General features: G+C 33.2%; 1 protein-coding gene and 1 long non-coding RNA gene across 7 annotated transcripts in view; one reads left to right on the top strand and one right to left on the bottom strand.

Annotated features, from left to right (window-relative positions):
- Window positions 1–22019, bottom strand: part of LOC147841777 (uncharacterized) — a 384887-nt gene that overhangs the window by 271909 nt on the left and 90959 nt on the right. The gene's annotated exons all lie outside the window — the stretch shown is intronic.
- On the top strand, window positions 1758–21205 carry slc6a14 (solute carrier family 6 member 14). Of its 6 annotated transcripts, none has more exons than XR_015501715.1 (14): window positions 1758–1856; window positions 1971–2136; window positions 5196–5327; window positions 6529–6666; window positions 7750–7828; window positions 10036–10168; window positions 10242–10382; window positions 12522–12750; window positions 14518–14643; window positions 14720–14838; window positions 15720–15819; window positions 16907–17016; window positions 17183–17646; window positions 18650–21205. XR_015501715.1 is itself a non-coding variant. In XM_087271745.1 (14 exons), the coding sequence occupies exons 2-14, from the start codon at window positions 2095–2097 to the stop codon at window positions 20638–20640; spliced, it is 1662 nt and encodes a 553-aa protein (XP_087127871.1). In that variant the 5' UTR covers window positions 1758–1856; window positions 1971–2094; the 3' UTR covers window positions 20641–21205.

Genomic DNA, 22019 nt, shown 5'->3' with positions numbered 1-22019 from the left:
GTTACGGATGCCTTTAGGATGCCTACTTAGGGAGGTGTTTCAGGCATGTCCCACCAGGAGGAAGCCTTGGGGAGAACCCAGGACCCGCTGGAGCAACCATGTCTCTCAGTTGGCCTGAGAACACCTCAGCATCCCCCGGAGGAGCTGGAGGAAGTGTTTGGGGAGAGGAAAGTCTGGGGTTCTCTCCTAAAGCCTCATTCACACTAAGTGACTCGGTCACTCTTTATTTTGATGATCCTTTGTTGAATTAAGTTACATTGCATCTTCATGCCAACTAGTTCTCATTAGATTATAAGTAGACTGTAAGGTTGCGGTAAGGGTTAGGGCTAGTGTAAGGGCGTACTCACACTATGTACAGTTGCCTTGAACCGGGCCGAAGGACGCTTGTTCCCCCTCCTCCTATATTGTTTTATTCGTTTGATATGCAATGACACGCAGTCAAATATTTTGCCGAACAGATCAGCCACTTTTGACGCTCATAAGTAAAATAAGTAAAAGTTCTCGTGCTGCAGGAATTAGGAGGTTTGCTGAAGGTACAGCTGTCATGCAGTAGAGCTCACGTGATCCTCTCACAGCTCGCTTAGAGGTCGGTTGTATTCATGCTGCAAATATCTACACACCATTGCGTTTAAAACAAGATTGCTATCTAAAGTGATATGCAGTTACAAAGTCGCTGCTAGTCTGAATGAGACATAAGACTGCTGCCCTCGCAACCTGGCCCTGGAAAAGCGGACAAAAATAAGATGAGATGAGAGGTTTTTTACACTTATTTATGCTTTTGAATTGCATGATGGGACCTGGATTTTTCGTCCAACAGCTTTTGATGCTGAAAAGGGTACTTTTATTGAGAGTATTCGGTTATTTTCGCTGTATTTTACTTATTTAAAAATCTTGTTTCAAATTACTAAAATGTCGATAAAAGTTAATATTAAATGATAATGATAAATGTTGAATTTTCAACATCACATGTAAACAGAGCAGGAATAAAACTCCCATAATGCAATTCGCAACCATAAATAAACAGAAGACACTTGTGAATCACAAAACACGAAAAAAACATGATGGAAAAATATTTTTTTTACAGTGTGCATAATATATACTAATTATTAAAATATGTAAATCATTATGTAAAACTATTACATTTGCAAATTAAATTTTTATAATAATTTATTATAATCAAATTGTTTACAATAAAACAATTTATAACAATAACAATACACACAACTACTTATCCCTACTAATTCTGGACATTACCTAAAAAGTTGTGCCTCACCTAAATGTTTACTGATAAAATAATGATCTTAAGGTATAAAAATAAAGAAGGCCATACATATCTGAACTTTATCTTTTCATTTTCTTTTCTTGTGTAAATCATGAACATGTCATGACTTTCATGCTGTTGTGACAGAATGAAGGAGAAGGTGAAGTAAATTCTGGAAAATACACCGATGACTGATACCTAAATTAGCCACCTATAGTCTAAAAGGGTGAACATTTTTTATACTTACTTTATATATTTTTAAAGCCAGGTATTAACACCATCAAACATCTTTATCTCTTTCAGGCAAGTGCCTATTTATATATTAATCTTTGTTAAATATTGATTTAAAGTTCAGTGGAATAGTAGAATGTAAGTGAAGATTACAGTCAGTGGTCGTAATGTGTACACACCAAATGTGATGCTTTGTCATGTTTAAAAGGAAGTGGGGAGGGGTGTATGTGACCTATTTAACTACTCTCTTCCACGATCTCTAACCACTTACCTGTTGCTCTTGAGACTGTGCTTAAGTATGAAGGATTACAGCTTAAAGAACATTAGAGGAGTACTATTCAAAAACTCAGTTGGAGATGAACAGGTAATAAACAATCAGTCTTGTTACTATTATATTTGTATTTACTGTACTGTAAGAAGAATCTTATTTGTTTTTCTTGTCATGCTTTAATAATATAATAATACATCTTTTTTTCAGGATAAAGATAAATCTGACAAGGCTGAACATGTTGTACAGAATGATGAAAACTCTGACAGGGGAAACTGGAGCAGTAAAAGAGAGTACATGCTCTCTATGATTGGTTACGCTGTTGGTCTTGGCAATGTTTGGAGATTTCCTTACTTGGCTTACAAACATGGAGGAGGTAAGATGAGTTTTGAGATTATTTTTCACAATTAAGTCAAACATTAAGAGAAAATGTTTAAGACGTTTCTTGTACCAAAGGTTAAAAAGACACTTAATTTCGTTTTGGATATAAATGACTACTTTCACACTTTAAAAAAGCAATTTGAAAAAGTGAGTAAATTTGTTTCTTTTAAAATGATTATTTGACCTGTCGTGTAAATTAACTATTGTAATTATTATCTTCAATAATTTATCCAAATTAACTTAACAAATCCAAGTTATAATGGGTAACTCACTCACATTATAAATTAAAGTCAGCTTGTCACTTTTAAGTAACTTTTTTGTAAATAAACGAATAGCTTTTTACAGGAAGGCCAATGAGATTTATTTATGTGTTATTATGACTTTAAAACTTTGGTCACCGAAAATTGTAAAATCTAAAAGAACTGAAGGGCTTTATTCTGCATTTTCCATGACTACTTTCTAAAAAAACGAAACAATTAAACACAAAATATTGATCTGACCTGTGATAAGATTATTAAATTTTGTGGTTTTCTATATCAGAACTCGATAAGAAACTATATGTGACACTGGACCACAAAAAGTTTTATGTTGCATGGGAATGTTATTGGGAATACCCATATATATATATATATATATATATATATATATATATATATATATATATATATATATATATATATATATATATATATATATATATATATATATATATATATATATATATATATATATTTATATTTATATAGTATGGTTAAAAATTATACATTTATCTATATTAAATTCTGTACATCAGTACAAATTATAACTTTACATACAGTTGAAGTTTTCTGGAGAAAGTCTTATTTTTTATTTTGGCATTTTAAGGTCAAAATTATTAGCCTCTTTAAGCTATATATTTTTTCGATAGTCTACAGAACAAACCATCATTATACAATAACTTGCCTAATTACCCTAACCTGCCTAGTTAACCTAATTAACCTAGTTAAGCCTTTATATGTGACTTTTAGCTGTATAGAAGTGTCTTGACAAATGTCTAGTAAAATATGATTTACTGTCATCATGGATAAGATAAAATAAATCAGTTATTATAATTTAGTTATTAAACCTATTATGTTTAGAAATGTGTTGAAAAAATCTCTCTGTTAAACTGAAATTGGGGTAAAAAAATAAACAGGGGGGCTAATAATTCTAACTTTAACAGTATGTATACATTTTTTTTTCTTTGAAACAAGAAGTTGTAACGTCATGTTAATATTATGTTTAAAAGAGAATAAAAAATACAGAGAAAAGAGGGAGAAATACAGAGGAAAAAATGAGATGGGGATTTGAGGTGTTTCGTGTTCTATCACTGCTCTCTTGCTAAAATACTCAATAAATGTATTCCATATTACATAAAAATTCCTATTCCAATTTTATTTTTGAGGGTAAGTCTGTTTGTGCTGATACTGCACCTTCAACAGACATTTAACTGACTATAAGAAACTTTGCAAGTACATGTCAAGTTACACTAACACTAACCCCAACTTTAACCTAACAGTCTACTTATAAGCTAATGAGAATATGTTGGCATGTACAGTAGATGCAACTTAAATTTAACAAAGATACCTTCAAAATAAAGTGTAACCAGTTTGACCTTCTCAAGTTTTAGGGAGGACATGACATTTTTGTATCAATGTGGAGCAGCAAGTAGGATATTTTTGTTTCCAATTCAGTAAAATCAATCTGCGTAACGGAAGGGTTATAAATCTAATCACTGTACTTCAATTTTTTAGATACATTTTTTGCACTTTTTTAGTTCTACATCATCACTGATACCAAATATAGATAATATATATGTAATGTATTGTAATGTGTATTTATATAGCGCATTTACTGTGTATGGCCATACACCCAAAGCGCTTTACAATCATGAGTGGGGCTCTCTCCACACCACCACCAGTGTGCAGCATCCACTTGGTAATATATATAAATATATATGACTTTAACTTGAACAACTTGATATTTATATTTTCTCAGTATTTAGATTTTTCTGAATTTTCATATTCTAGATTTTAGTGTATCTCACTATCGTTTTGTGGTAAAGGGTCATATATGGTCCTTGTGCAGGTGTTAAAATTTGGAAGATGAAACTCCAGATTTTATTTTATTTTATAATTTATTATTATTATTATTATTATTATTTTTTTTTGATTGTTTCTTTGATTGTTTTAAGATTTGCCTGTCCAGGGACTGTAGGTGGAAAATAGTAACTGTGCTAAAACCTATAGGTTTATATATTTTATTTATTTTATATATTTTATAAACCTATAGTGCCTTAATGCCCTACTAGTGGCAATATATCGCACTGCTACAGGTGTAATATTGCGTTTATACAACAGTTCAACGGCATAATAATGTAAATAAAAAAGAAAATTAGATTTCCTTTTCAAGGTTAATGTATTTTTGAGCATGTCCCTGTTAGAAAAAAATAAATTATATTAAAATTCAATTCAATTCAACTAACAACATCCCATAACATCTCACGCCATGTCATTATTGTAAATACACATGTAAATTGACTTTTAGCAGTATTTACTAATAATTAGTAATTAAGTACTGCAATCATTATTTTTATGACAATATCCATCTCTCAGGTCATTCTGGAGGTGTTTTAGAAGTTTTTGCACAGATCTCACTACGTCATTTCAGTTAGGATAAAATGTTTGTACATGTGGTCAAAATGTTTCAAAGCACATATATATATATATATATATATATATATATATATATATATATATATATATATATATATATATATATATATATATATATATATATTACATTGCTTTTATATAGAAAGCATATTTTAACACATTCTTGTTTAAAAAAAACTATTTGTGAAGATAAAATGCAAAAATATAGGACAAATTACTTGCCATCTTTCACTGAATGCCATTTTAGTCTGTGTCTAGTGAGTGTTTAGTATATACAGTATCATATAAACTGCACAAAATCATTTTTAAATCATATATTTTAATTGTTTTTTATCTCTCTGTGTCTTTATAAAATTTGAAGGGGCCTTCCTCATCCCGTACACTATCATGCTGGCTGTTTCTGGTCTGCCCTTGTTCTTCATGGAAAGCTCCTTTGGACAGTTCTGCAGTCAAGGCCCCATCAATGTGTGGAAAGCTGTGCCCATACTGCAAGGTGACATGTGAGAACTTAAAAGCAACCTTAAAGTTGGGATATCTAGAAGACCAGGTGAACTTTTAACACATTTTGAGGTCCACTGCTGTGGCAGTTGCCTCAGGGCTAGTTCAGACAGGGATTAATCCAACCTTGAGACTTGTTAAGGGCAAATACTTTGCCGGCACAGTTAAAATGCAGATTTCATCTTTACATTTGCCCCCAGGAACTTTACATTAATGTTTAAAGGGGCTATATGTAAGAACTTTCATGTATTATTCAGTGTTTTCATATCCAATAATGTGTGAACAGTTTGTAAGGAAGCTTTAAACTAAAGTTAACTGAAAAAATGAACATTTGCTAAGTAAACAGATTAAACATTCTGCTAAGTACAAACAAAGAAGAATTATTTTGAAGAATGTTGGAAACTTGTAGCTAGTTATTGACTGGTCCTCTGATCACCCTACAGTACATTTGGATAGTGAAATAACAGAGAAAACAGAATTTACAAAACCGTACATTTGTGCGGAACCAAACAAAAAAACTACTTATTGACTACAGTATAATAATGTCTATATTATTATATATAAACTGTTGAGATGTGCATAAAGATGTATAGATGTAACAAATGTAACAGATAAACCATAGGCATAGCTAAATGTGTGTATTAATACAGTTGAAGTCAAAATTATTAGCCCCATTGACCTAAACGATGCCTAACAGTGCAATGAAGAATCCTATAAAATGTTTCCTTCTGGAGAAAGTTTTATTTGTTTTACATTAGCTAGAAAAAAAGTAGTTTTTACATTTTTTATCAACATTTTAAGGTCAATATTATTAGCCCCCTTGGGCAGTGTATATATATATTGATTTTCTACAGAACAAATCATGATTATACAGTACTAGTACTAGTATCTCGAAAAATAAATCAGTTATTAGAAATGAGTTATTAAAACTATTAGAAATGTGTTGAAAAAAATCTTCTCTCCTAGACAGAAATTTGGGGGAAATGGGGGCTAATTAAACTGACTAAATATTAAACTGTATTTTTTTTTTACATTGAATAGTTAAATAATTAAATAAAATGTAAAATATTGTATTATCTTAAATGATATTAGTGTATTGATATAAAAAAACACATCAAGAAATACAATTCTTAAGTAATTACATGTTATTATATGTTGAACATAATATGTAAAACATATTTTGTTCTCTTTTGTAGGTGTTGGCATCACGATGATGCTGGTTAGCACTTTTGTGGCGATCTACTATAATGTGATCATTGCATACAGTATCTACTACCTCTTTGCGTCTTTTCAAGATCCTCTGCCCTGGAGCATTAAGAACTGCAATACAACAGGTTAGTGACTGTTTCATTTTTTTTAAAGAGGCACTTGCTGCTGTGCCACACATACCATGGGTTTTTCTTTAGATAATGAAAGTATTTGGATTTTTCCAGATGAACTGGCTTTTATAGGAATTGGAATTTTTGTACTTAACCACATGGCACATTTCAGTAATGGGAACACACTGAGGTTTTCTTTTAGGTCTGGTAAACCATTATTTTCACCTATGGACCAAACCAATAAGTTACAGTATAAAATGAATTATTCATTCATTTTCCTTCAGCTTAATCCCTTTATTCATCGGGTTTGCTACAGCAGAATAAACCGTCAACTTATCCAGTGTATGTTTTACAAAGCGTATGCCCTTCCAGCTGCAACCCAGATCTGGGAAACACCCATGCACATTCACACTCAAACACTACGGCCAATTTAGTTTATTGAATTCACCTATAGCGCATATATTTGACTGTGGGGGAAACCGGAGAACCCAGAGGGCTTGAACCAGTGACCTTCTTGCTGTGAGGTGACAGTGCTAACTACTGAGTCACTGTGTCAACAGATGAATCACAATTTCATTACAAACTTTAATTTGAAGCAAAGAAGTATGTAAAAATGAGATCAACATGACAATGCTACAATCTGTCTACTGTACTGTACAGCTTTGGAGAGGAAAATAACTACATTCCATAAATATTGGTGATGACAAATCACAGGGATATACTGTCAAGCCCAAAATGATTCCTACCCCGGGCAACTCCTGACTTAAAGTTTTTTTTTTTTTTTTAATTGTAAATAAAAGCTGAGGGTAGGAATATAGGTTAAGCTGCCAGTGATATGAATAATTTCGGGCTTGGTTGTATAATTTTTTTAGCATCTATTTAGCATTGCTTGATAAAGGATTATAGCTAATGTAGTAAACACATGTAGTAAACATAGATTCAACAGACTGCATCTTTAAAGCTTGTTCAGTTATTGGGGAATTTTTTCATGAAATACAGTTGATTTTTTTTTTCTTGCTAGGACTGACATTTGCACCTTATAAAGTAGTACCATATTACAGTGAAATGTTGTTTACACCTTATGTTGAATTTCAACAGCCTCCAACATTTCTACTGCAGCAGTGAATGTGTCCTGCGGTCAAATCTCAGGCCAGAGCCTCAGTGAAAAATACTGGGAGTAAGTAGAGATTTGTTTTTTGGACAATACCTGCTTGTCTATGAGTTTTTATTCTTTACTATGTTTCTGTGGTAAACCACACACACATATTCAATAATACAACAATTTTTTTTCCAAATGTTGTATTGTTCATGAATTAAATGAATGTTTTTTGTTATTGCGTTGGTCGGTTAATGGTTCAACGTCAGAGTGTAGTTTTCAGAGTGTATCTACTACCGTTTTGAAGTGTTTCCTGTTAAACAGGAAGCTTGGTTGAGATGTTGGTTAGTTTTTTTGGTATTGATGGTTGCAAGGTTGTAGGTTTAAGAAGATCTCACTAAATGCATATGTTGAAAAAAGTAATCACATTTGTTTTATAACAAAACCAGCATAATTATTATATATTATATATATATATTATTAATATAATTTTATTACACTTAATTTGAAACACTTTTGTTTATTTTTGTGAGAATGTAATACTTTAATTTCACATTAAATCAACAAAAAGTAAACACTTTAACAGTAAACATCATCATCATCATCATCGTCATCATTATTCTTATTATTCAATTTCCATTAATTGTTCATTTTCTATTATTATTATTATTATTATTATTATTATTATTATTATGTTTTAAACAAGTGTTATAAATTTACATTCGTCAAAAATCCTGAATAAACTTTCAAAATCAATCAATCAATCAATCAATCAATCAATCAATCAATCAATCAATCAATCAATCAATCAATCAATCAATCAGAAGTGTTTCTTCGGAGATATAATACAAATATATGATGTAGACTATACTATGTTATTTTACATTTGATTATAAAACGTGTGAATATCTGAATATTGCTAGACTTTACTGTGTATTTTATTTGTACAGTACTGTTGCTCTACTGTACCCATCAATGTTTGTAAATGGTTTATTATTTTTTTTATATATCGATTTAATTCAATTCAATTCATATTTATTTGTATAGCGCTTTTACAATGTAGATTATGGCAAAGCAGCTTCACATAGAAGATTAAAGTAAATTGAATATAAGTATTATAGTAAACCTTGTCAGTTCAGTTTTCAGAGTTTAAGTTCAGTTCAGTTTAGCTAAGTTCAGTGTAGTTTAATATTCACTGCTGAGAGTCCAAACACTGAAGAGCAAATCCATCGATGCACAGCTGGTCCTGAACCATGCAAGCCAGTGGCGACAGTGGCGAGAAAAACAACTTCACCAGTTAGCGAAAGTGAAGAATTAAAAAAACCTTAAGAGAGCCAGGCTCGGTTGGGCATGACCATTGGCCAATTGGGCATGACCTATGAATATTGGGCATGACCTATGAATATTGGGCATGACCTATGGCCAAACGTCTTGTGCAAAGCTGCAGTCTAGGTGCCAGAGGCTGGAGATTTACTCCTACTAAATCATTCCAATGTATCTAAAACCAGGAAATCTTTCTATAAAGATCTATTGATTTCATCTGGTCATATCATAATCAATATTAAAATATATATTGTAGGTAAATACTACATTGCAATGTCAGTTTTTTTTTTCTAATATGATGCAGCCCTACAGTTGGTCAAAACTATTAGTCCCCCTTTAATTTTTCTTTTTCTTTTTTAAATGTTTCCCAAATGATGTTTAACAGAGCAATGACATTTTGACAGTATGTCTGATCATATTTTTACTTCTGGAGAAAGTCTTTTTTGTTTTATTTCGGCAAGAATAAAAGCAGTTTTTAATTTTTTAAGAACCATTTTAAGGTCAAAATTATTAGCCCCTTTAAGCTATATATTTTTTCAATTGTCTACAGAACAAACCACTGTTATACAATAACTTGCCTAATTACCCTAACCTGCCTATTTAACCTTATAAACTTTAAGCCTTTAAATGTCACTTTAGGCTGTATAGAAGTGTCTTTAAGTCATCATGGATAAGATAAAATAAATCAGTTCTTAGAAATGAGTTATTAAAAATACTATGTTTAGAAATGTGTTGAAAAATTTTTCTCTCCATTAAACAGAAATTAGGGGAAAAATAAACAGGGGCTAATATTTCTGGGAGGGCTAATAATTCTGACTTCAACTGTACATCTACCATAGGAGAAGTATAATAGAACATTTAAACAATTTAAGAACATTGACTTTTCCAAACCGCCATAAACCTTGAAACGATGTATATATACGATTTATCCCATGCTTAGTTGTGATTAAATGCTTTTGTCCTAGTGAGGTGGCTCTTCAGCGCAGTAGCAGTATGGATGAGACAGGGCCGGTGGTCTGGCATCTGGCTCTTTGTCTTCTGCTCTCCTGGATACTAGTCGGAGCAGCTCTTTTCAAAGGCATCAAGTCCTCTGGGAAGGTTAGCTTTTCACCTCAGTAATATTACATCATACATTAAATGCAGATGGGTTAATGTGGTAAATATGTTTCAGGTGGTGTATTTCACAGCTACTTTCCCTTACATCGTGCTTTTGATCCTGTTGATTCGTGGTGCAACTCTCGAAGGGGCGAAAGACGGCATCGAGTTTTACATCGGCTCACAGTCTAACCTTACCAAACTGGCTGAGGCTGAGGTCTGTAAACATATTAACCCATTATTGTTAGGGCTGGGTAATATGACAAAAATCTCATATCAAGATATACTGTAAGTCATCATATATCCTGATAACTATATACAACACGATACAGCAGTGGTTCGCACTCCTGGTGCTTGCGGCTCCTCGCTATGCATATTATGTATATTTCTCTTATCGCTTCAGAGGTTTGTTCCAGTTGACCGTAAGACCCTTGCAAAGTGGACATAACAGGATATTCTAGCATAACTCCAGTATGAAAATGTGCTCAATTCAATAGGTAATGAGAGCAAGACGTGACTTCTATGCTAATCACATGATTATGGTTAAATAACCCTTCAAGCTACTGTTATAATTGAAAAGGCTGCAGTTGTGGTGGTTAGCACTTTCCCCTCACAGCAGGAAGGTTGCTGGTTCAAATCCTGTCTAGGCCAGTTGGCATTTCTGTGTGGAGTTTGCATGTTCTCCCCATGTTGGTGTGGGTTTCCTCCGGGTGCTCGGGTTTCCCGCCACAAGTCCAAAGACATGCGCTAGAGGTGAAGTAAAGGAACTAATTAGCCTTAGCGTATGAGTGTGTGTAAATGTGAGAGTGTATGGGTGTTTCCCAGTACTGGGTTGTGGCTTGAAGGGTATGTGCTGCATAAAACATATGCTGGAATAGTTGGCAGTTGATTACAATGTGGTAATCATAAATAATGGATTAAGCAGAAGGAAAATGAATGAATAAGTTGTGTTACATGAATCTTTTTTTTTAGTTCAGATTATTTCCTGTGTGAATGGGGCTAGAGAGCAGTGAACACTATGTAGGGAAAATTTTGATCTCAACATAGTTCCTTCTTGAAGCTTTAACCAAATGAGACTGTACATGCAAATAAGCAGTTTGGTGAGCTGCAAAGACCAGGATTGAGAACAACTGTGATATACACTACCTGACAAAAGCCTTTTCGATGATCCCAGTTGTAAGAGCAACAAATAATAACTTGACTTGTAGTTAATTATTTGGAAAAGTGGCAGGAGGTAGATTTTTCAGATGAATCTGTTAAACTGCATCCTAATCATCACAAATACTGGAGAAGACCTATTGGAACTTGCATGAACCCAAGATTTTCATAGAAATCAGTCAAGTTTGGTGAAGTAAAAATCATGGTTTGGGGTTACATTCAGTATGGAGGCATGCAAGAGATCTGCAGACTGGATGGCAACATCAACAGTCTTAAGTATCAAGACATTTGTGCTGACCATTACATTTAAAACCATAGGAGAGGGCAAATTCTTCATCAGGATAGTTCTCCTTCTCATACTTCAGCCTCCACATCAAAGTTCTTGAATGCAAAGAAGGTCAAGGTGCTTCATGATTGGCCAGCCCAGTCACCAGTCTTGAACATGAGCTGAAGGATGAGGCATTGAAGATGAATGCAAAGAATCTTGATGAACTCTGGGAGTCCAGCAAGAACGCTTTTTTTTGCCATTCCAGATTACTTTATTAATAAGTTATTTGAGCCATTGAGATGCATAGATGCACAAATAAGCACAATCTAGAGGCCTTTGTCTTTTATATAAGCCACTGTTAATACCAAATAATCAACTAGCAGTCAAGTTATTATTTATTGTTCCTAAAACTTGGTTAGGTGACAAGACTTTTGACAGATAGTGTTGTATTTTTTTGTAAATTGAATAAAGGAATAGTTTATATTTTGACCACATGTAAAGAACTATTTTATTTGTACCTTTTAAAGTATATGCTCAGAAATGTAGAGTACTCATTTATATGTGATTATATTTATCACTATATCTAGAACTTCAGGGCAAATTGTTTGATTTAAAATGTAGATATTTTTAAATAAATATTATTTAAAAAACACTTTCCAAAAACTAATAATTTCAACATAAATATATCATTAAATAAATTGCTAAATGTAAACAATATACATTGAAGAGTATAATGAGTATAATGACTGGTAATATTGCGCTCATATAAATTGTTTTTTGTGTTATAACAAATGACAGAGCATAATATGATACAATACACTTTTTATTTTGTCTAATATATAATGTCATATTGTACAGCCCTACTTATTGTTGAAATTCACAACAAATACACCAAAATCAGATGGTTAATGTAGCTGGTTTTCTCCGCAGGTTTGGAAAGATGCAGCTACTCAGATTTTCTTTTCTCTGTCCATCGCCTGGGGTGGTCTGATGGCTCTGTCGTCTTACAATAAGTTTTACAATAACTGCTACCAAGACTCTATTGTGGTCTGTGTAACAAACTGCGGCACCAGCATCTTTGCTGGTTTTGCAATCTTTTCTGTACTTGGACACATGGCACATGTCTATCAGAGACCAGTGTCAGAAGTTGCAGATGCTGGTAAGATTTGAAATGCAAATATGCAGATTTTTATTTCTTAACAGAAATTATAGGGATGTGTATAATTCCAAATACGATACATATAATAAAAACATGCATAAAAGTCTAAATTTTAACATACTTAAGTCCTAATTATGAACTCAAGAAGTTCAGGAGTCATAATATGAGTTTATGACCTTAAAAGTAAAATAAACTTATAACAAAAGTAAGCAAAGCGGTTGTAACTTAAGTTGATAAGTTGACAAATGTTTAAAATTGAACACAGTTCATTTACTTAATAATTTTAAGGCAACGGGTTTACTCATTTTTAATAATAAAGTTGACTAATTGCTTTTTACAGTCTAATTTTGCATCAGTAAGTCATAATTTTGGCTTAGTAAATTAGTGTTTGGTTTTTTGTTCATGATTGTGACTATTTAATTCAATCTAATACATGCTTATTTCTATAGCGCTTTTACAATGTAGATTGTGTCAAAGCAGCTTCTAGTAAAAGAAGTTCGAGTAAATTGAAAAGGTCAGTCTAGTTTTTAGAGTTGAAGTTCAGTTTAGTTTAGTTCAGTGTGGTTTATATTTCACTTTTGGAAGTCCAAACACTAAAGAGCAAATCCATTGATGCACAGCTTCACCAGTCCCAACCAGGCAAGCCTTGGCATAATTTCTTCACTGGTCGTGGATAGCATCATTGGTGCTGCATAATCTTTAGGGGACTCGGGAAGAGTATCCCCAGGTTGAAATAGACAATTCATTATGTATTTTAGCGAGATGCAAAATTGAAGTGTTAGAAATGAAAATAGTAGTTATTCAAACAAACATAGAAACAAATATGTAAAGCATATGAGTATTTCTAACAACATTTCTAGTGCATTAAGACAAGAGGAGTTTGTTTTTCAAGTGGTTGTTAAGCCCACTCACCTGCATGGAGCACACTCATGCAGCATACCATTGTGTGATGCATTGTGCGTATGCTTTACTAAAAATATAGGTCTTTAATCTAGTTTTGAACTGAGAGAGTGTGTCTTAGCCTCGGACATTATCAGGACATTATCAGGAAGGCTATTCCAGAGCTTAGAAGCCACAAATGAGAAGGCTAGACCTCCTTTAGTAGACTTTGCTATTCTAGGTACTACCAGAAGCCCTGAGTTTTGAGATCTTAAAGAGCGGGTTGGATTGTAGCGAGACTGAACGTGTATTAGATAAACAGGTGCCAGATTTTAGCTTGTCTTAAGGCTTACTTAAGATTTATGCTTGTATTTTATATACATAGTGAGCTATAGTATAGTCATTTTATATACATAATGATTGTAAGTCATGATTCTAGTCAATTATCTCATAATTTTGACTTTTTAAATTATAGAATTATGACTTTTTTACTTTTTTCACAAATATGATTACATTGTGAAGATGAAATTATCAAAAAAAAAACTTTAAACGTGTTTTTTTTAACATACTAAGTAATTTGAACTTTTAAGATCACAGTTATGTTTTTTTTTATCTAATACTCTAATAAATAATTTCATTATTTCATGGGATTTCTCTAAGAATTTAGATTTTTTAAATTATAGTTTTGGATTTTTAATCTAATATTAAGGACTCATCATAATTTCAAGTTTATTTATTTTTTTACATTGGACAAATTGGCTTCCATCGGTGTATAAATAAATTATGTGGTCTTCCAATTAAAAATGAAACAAACAATAAATAAATAATCTTTGATGGTCAGTTCATTTAAGCAGTTGTAAGAAAAACTAATCTCAGTTTTTGTTTCAGGTTTTGCACTGGCCTTCATTGCGTACCCTGACGCTCTCTCTAAGCTGCCCATTTCACCCCTGTGGTCAATCCTGTTCTTTTTTATGCTTATTACTCTCGGCTTGGATTCCCAGTTTGCAGGAATAGGTAAAGAAAACCAGATAATGATATTTTTTTAACAACAATAATGAAAGTGCTCAAATATTTTAATATTTGTCTACAGAGGTGATCAGCACCTGCCTCCTGGATGCCTATCCTGAAGTTTTGAAATCCAAACGAGGTCTTGTTACAACAGCGGTCTGCATTATTCTCTTTCTGCTCGGCTTGCCATGCGTCACCAGGGTAGGCAAACCTTCACAATGTTACACTAAAAAGGAACGCAGTGTTAAGAATTACAATGTTAAATTGTTACATCTAAATGCTTAAGAAATGACAAGCAAATGTAAGCCTCACATTCCAATACTTTATCAGAACATTTGAGGTGGAAAATGTCCAGTAGTTAAAGAACGTGTAATTTGTAATGAACACGAGTTGAATTATCACCTTTCACGTGCTGGCAGTGACTTTAAAATCACAAATATGCAAATAAGGACATTAACCTAGATTTCAGCATTTAGCTCCTAGGAATAATGGTTAACCTGGGTCAAATATGAGCAATGTAAAATGTGACACAAATAGCCCATGGTCAACTAGTTCAGTGGTTCCCATAGTGGGGGGTCAGGACCCATCAGGGCATCACAGGACAAGGAGGAGGGGTCACTTAGTGATTTTCAAAAATCTAATGAATTTTATTAAACTATTAAAAATGTATCCATAACACAGAAGTTAACAGTAGTTACATTAAAAAACAACATGCAATTTTTTTTTCTCATTGGATTGCGACCTCTGTGGTTATTATATTCATTTAAAGACACAGCAATAGATGCAGCAGATTAATTTCATGGCACCAGGTTAAACTTTTTGACAACTTTACAGCACTCACATACATTAAAAAAAACTGAACATTGAGGAGGATCAGAGTGACGTTCTCCAAAATTAAATAAAGAATATTGGGCTTATTGGAGTGTGCAGAGTATGTTAGGGGTTATGAGTCACTGGCATTGTTAATTTGGGGATAGCGGGCTGAAAAATTTGAGAACCTCTGAATTAGTTAAGCTAAGGGAAATCTCCATTTAAAAGTTCCAATTGTTTGTTAAAAATGTTTTCAATTCTTTTTTTGATAGGCAGGAATATACTGGGTGAATTTAATTGACACATTTAGTGCCGGATGGATTCTCCTGGTTGCTGGATTACTAGAGGTCTTGGGTTTGTGCATCCTGTATGGTGAGTATATACAGCTACAGTATATGGAGAAAATGGCATGTTTGCAGGATTTGCAGTTTACTTAAAACAGTTGTGTGCTTGAGTAAAATATTAGTTTTCAGCTTTTTTTGTTTATCTAATACTCATGTTTCATGTTAATTTAAGATAGAACTAATGTTTTTGCTTCAGAGGAGTTAGAAAAACACACAAATGAATCAATCACAAAAAAGATGTTTGTTATTCTTACCAATTGTTAATTTATGCAAAAATATGAAATCAAATAAAAAAATAATCAAAATAAATGTTACCCCAGTTAACAATTTTATGTTCTAAAATATCCTAAAACATTCTAAAACATTACAATTAAATCATATAATATTGTTTTTTGTGTTTTTTTAAACGTCAAAATATTTTAGTTTTTTGTTTTTTTAGATATTATTATTCAGTTAGAATATGATTTTTTGATTATAATAATGTTATTCAAAGTGTTTTCAGAATATTTTCATAATGTTTGTTCTTAAAACATTCTCAGATTTTGTTTTGGTCATAAAATCAAAACATTTTCATTACATTTCAGTGTGGTGATAATAATATTTTCAGAATGTTATTTCAAACACCATTGGACAACCGGATCATTCTATTCACATTATATTAATTTTCTCGGAATGTTTTCTATCAACATTTCAAAAGTGTTCCAAAAACATTATTTTAATAAATTTGCATGCTAACATTTGCACAACTTTTAAAGAATGTTACTCAATATTCTCTGAGCATTCTTTGTTAGCTGGCATCAGAACTTTATATAAAACAGATAGCATTATTCTCAAACACACACATTTACAATACCTATTCAATCTAGTACATCCACAGAAACTGAGAATATGCATCTCTAGAACTCTCAGAATGTGTGCTCTATATGTTTTTCATAGCTGTATTATTAGTATGATATATTTGCTTTTCTGAACTGTAAATGTGTTAAACCTAATTGAGCCCTGAAGTAAAATTATTTAAAAATAAAATAATTGAGACCTGAAATAAAATTATTTTGTTGCTGCAGATTATTGTGTATGGTTAATACATTCTTTTCTAAAATGCAATCACTTTTAAGGTGGTAATCGCTTCATCAAGGACATTGAGATGATGATTGGGACCAAGAGCTCCCTCTTCTGGTTGTGGTGGAGAGCTTGCTGGTTTTTCATCACTCCAGTGGTTTTGTCTGTATGCACACTATTTTATAGCGTATATAACATATATATATATATATATATATATATATATATATATATATATATATATATATATATATATATATATATATATATATATATATATATACACACATATAGCTGTACCTAAGAATGATGTTTTGTTTTTTCTTTTCCAGATTATTCTGATATGGTCTTTGTATACCTTTACATCCCCGACATATAGCTCAGTTGCATATCCTGATTGGGGCATTTCTCTGGGCTGGTGTATCACTGCATTTAGCCTCATGTGGATTCCTATTGTTGCTGTCTGGAAAGTGTGTAAAGCGAGAGGAGGACTGTGGCAGGTAAAGAAGGACGTTTATGAAAATTAAATTTTGCTTTTGCTCACCCTCAGGCAATCCAAGATGTGTGGATAACTTTTTTTCATTCTGTCGAATAGTAAAGAAGATTTTTAAAGCCCCGGTTCATTGGAAATATATGCTAAGCATACATTTTTGCAAAACTTTAATACATTGCTCATGATATGTTTCATTGCACGTTTTCAGATGACAAATCCACTAGAGGGTGCTGTGTACATTTTGCCAATCTGAAAAACATTAATTCAAGAGTTCCCACTTAGATATGCTAGCATTTATAGCAGGTTTGGCATGCTGTCCCGGGAGAGAACCCTATGCTCTGAGATATTTGAGCCCTGGGCTCCCGCCTGGTCAATAAGCATATCAGAGGATCCGAGATCAGGTAGGTCTCGATAGTTCCCCCTTTTAGAAAGGGGAGGAAAAGTAGGAGATGGGGTGGAAGGGGGGATTCTTCCGAAATGAAGATAGGGAAAAAAGGAGAAAGTGATTCATTTATAGTAAGCTAGGATCACTCGGATTGGATTATTACTGATTACAGATGAGTGGCCAGCAGTGCTCAATCATATAACATGCTTCTCTCGAAATTAGTTTATGAAACTTCACTTAAGATACGTTTTGTTGCACATTTCAGGTACACATCGTTTTTGTACATGTTGACAAGAAAGTGGGCTTATACTGATCATCTTGCAAACCACAGACCTAAACCTTTCTCTAAGTGAAGTTTATTTATGAACTAATTTTGAGAGGATTACGTGCTTATGATTGCTTGCCGGCCCCCGCATTATTTAATTTAGGATTCAACAATCAGACTATTCCTAAGCCACTATAAGTATCCCAAGTTCCATATGATAGCCATCTTCGTTGTGAAGAATCCCCCATTCCACCCCTACTTCTATTTTTTTCCTAGATGGGTGGCACGGTGGCCCAGTGGTTAGCACTATTGCCTCACAACAAGAACGTCACTGGTTCTAGTCCTTACCAAGCCAGCTGACGTTTCTGTGCAGTTTACACGTTCTCCCCGTGCTCATGTGGGTTTCCTCCGGGTTCTTCGTTTTCCTCCTACCGTTAAAAAACATGCAACTTAAGTTAATTGACTAATCCAAATCGGCATCACAGACATGCTCCTAGTAAATAGTTATCTCTTAAGAGCAATCATTATCTGCTCATTAGCTACTACAGCAAGGGAGTTCTCGAGATCTATCAGAGCTCAAACTCTCCTCTCGCCTTGCAAATGGGAGGGAGCCCCGGGCTCGAGGATCTTATAAGCTCAGGGCTCTCCTGGGACAGCATGCCAAACAAGCTTTATAAACAATCATCAGCTAAGTGTGAACTCTTGAAACCCAACTAATAATGGTTTCAAATAAAAATGCAAATGAAAAGTGCGCTCTGACTGTGTAGTTTTATCTGACTTGAAGCTGAGTGCTCTACATCACAAACACAACACTGTACAAATGAGCTACTGAGCACACACTGTAGGAGGAGCCAACAGTTTTAACCCAAAAATGACCGGTCTGTCAGATGAAGAGAAGCCAGAGTCAGAGATTCAATAAAAAGAAAGTTTACTGAAGATAGTTTGCAGTTTCATCAGCAAAAGCCAGCGTCAACACTCACAAAGAGTTCAGAGGCCGATCTGCTTAAAACAACAATTATACTCTCACATCACATCATTTACTGCGAGTATATGAATAGATATGCAAGTATATGAATATGATAGAATACTTTAATCGCGCATCAAAAAAAATCTTGTGATTATGATTTAACTGATCATGTGAAAACATGGGCACAATGTCATGGTATTAGTATACCCCTAAGCCAAAGTCCATCATCATAGTGGTTCAGGATTTTTACCTTGCAGAAATGCCTGTTGTCCCAAAGAGCGGTCTCACGCCACCACGTGCACATTGCATTTTGTCTTTGTCTTTTAAAAAAGTTAACTCAGGTTGACTCAAAATTTAACCCAAGTACTGTAGTGAACATGGTTTAAAAGGCAACTTGGATGAAAATCATCTTTTGTCATATAAGGGTGATATAAACCCAATAAGTCTCTTTTTTTTTTAATTTCTTGACTTAAAATAGGATCCAAATCCTTTCCATTTTGAGGCCTATAGTAACATGACGTAGGAGTGCGGTTTCCATGCCTACCATTTGATTGACAGCCCCGTGTCAACATGTCTTTGTAGTAACGTGTATAATCATATCAACAAGACAGGACATGCTTAAAGCAACTGGGATAAAAAGATCAATTATCATCATATGTGATCAAGAATGAGTTGAATTGCGTGAGAATGAGAATTATGTAAGATCTGCTCCCTTCATGTCTGTCACTGTGCTGTTTATTTGAAGCAGCCGAGGCACACTCTGACAGGCACATGGGAACGGTGGGTGGGTAGAACTAGCAGTAAAGGCACAGGTCACAAAAACAGCTATTTTGTCCAGAGCAGAAAGTCCCAATATTCTGAAAGCAATAATAAATAATCTGATGTTGTTGTTTTTTTTTAACTGAAACTTACAAAATACTTATCTTAAATCTTAAAAAAGGGGAAAAATAGGTACTCTTTAAGTTTAGTCAGCAGAAAAAAAAGTGAAGCTAGTTGCTTTACAATTTTAAATCAATGTTTTTTTTTTAAGTGTAATTTATTATTTAAAAAATGGTCCACATTGTTGATGTTTTTTTATTCTCAATGTACCCGTAGCAATTACTTGGGTATTCATCTCATGTTAAAGCACATTTGAAAGTATTGCATGAGAAACAAGTGATGGGAACTCCAAGTTTGGAAAAACAATCCCTCCTTTTTACACGTGCTAGGGGTAGTTTTGTATAAGAATAATGGCAGATGGAAATACATTTGCAGAATAAACTCTGAAGTAGGGAAAATTATAGTCAGCCGCTCTAACAACTTGATGGAAATGCATTTGGGATAGTTTTCTTCATTTTTGTGAGCTTTGAATAGATTTGATTCATGTCATCTTTAATGGCTGAGGATAAGTAAGTTACCAGCACATTTTCTTTCTTATTTTCTGGGTGAACAATTTCACCCAAATTGATGGTAATTCATTAAGATGGTATATAAGTGATGTATTGAAATCCTTACTCCTATGCTATTTATTCTGATCTCTTTTAACTTTTTTGTTTGGTCCAGCGTATCAAATCTGCCTGCTCTCCTACAGAAGACTGGGGTCCTTACCTGGAGTGTCACAGAGGGGAGCGCTACGGTACCAGAGGAGAGACTGATCCAAATATATTTGTAATCTCAAACAAAGTCTCTACTAGATTGTAAAATATTTTAGTTTGAACAAGTATTTGTACATATATTGTATACAAATCTAGCACACTTGTCTCTTTCTAATTTAATACACAAGATAAACATGTTTTGTAAATACACATAATCCTTTTGTTTGATATTTGAGTTGCTCTTTTTGTGGATTTTGTTTTCTATCGCTTAAGGTGTTTATGTTTACATAAATCTTTCTAGGAGCAATTATTGGATGACTGCATTATTCTTGTAATGGTTTTAAAGTCCCCAAGAAATCAAAACCAGCCATATTAATTTGTTAGCTTACATTGCTAGTTTTGTGGTGAACTGATCTGTGCATGTCATTAAGAAAAAATATTTTGTTGTCACTTCCTGTTTTTTTTCAGTTATATTGTCAGATTTAGTATATCTTAGAGATTGAGCATGGCTAACATGTTTAGCCACACTGCTCAAACTGTCGGTTTTGACAACAAACAGAAATTTGACAACAAACAGTCTATTAGGTTGTAATAACTCTCCCCAAACCTTTTTCCTGATCTTTCTGAATAAAATGCCTACTTTACTACATCCATTCACAGTAGAAAAACAAGCCACGCCCACTGTTTTGTCTTTAATATTTTGTTGTCACAAGCTTCCAGTTCATGGGGACTTTAAGCAGATTTTGAATTTACTTTTCGATCCCAGGGAATAAATTGCTTAAAAATACAGAAACTACGGTGGCATAGAGAGTTTAATGTGCAGCAGCTTAAGATAACACATGCATTAAAACAAACACAAGCAAAATTAAGAAAACATCTTTATCGGTTTGATAGCATGTGTGCTGCAAATTGTCACAATGCAAACACATATACTGTAGAAAAACGTGCTGCAAATTTTCACAACACAGACAAGGAAAAAAAAACAACTTGCTGCAAATCGTCACAACGCAAACACAATTAGAAAAACACACTGCAAATCTTCACAATACATGCAAATACATAGACCACAATGGAAACATTTTAGGAGGATGTGGAAAAAAAGTGATAAAGCTCAGTGAAGTTGTGAACTGAATGTAAGTTATTTTTTTATTTTTTTTTATTTTACACCCTAATTAATCAATTCCTTTGTTTTGTTGCATATTTATTAGCAAATATTCTAAATATTCTAAATATTCTGATGATTAACTGTGAATCATTATTAGATAATGAAATTAACTTAATATCCTCAACTAAATATGAGTTCAAGGTTAATAGGGCAATTTACAATGCTTTATTGTTAAAATAAGGACTAAATAAATTGCAGATAAAAGTAAAAAGCTAATTAAAAAATATTAGGGCTCTTTTAGTAGGCTAATGATTGAAAGGACGATATCATTTAAATACAATGCTAACTTCAGTCAACTTTTTTTAGATCACAATGTGCAT

The sequence above is a fragment of the Danio rerio genome, chromosome 11, assembly GCF_052040795.2.
Source record: "Danio rerio strain M-AB ecotype USA chromosome 11, GRCz13ab, whole genome shotgun sequence".
NCBI classification, from domain to species: domain Eukaryota; kingdom Metazoa; phylum Chordata; class Actinopteri; order Cypriniformes; family Danionidae; genus Danio; species Danio rerio.
The sequence above is the reverse complement of the archived record's forward strand: the minus strand, read 5'-3'. Positions and strand labels throughout refer to the sequence as shown.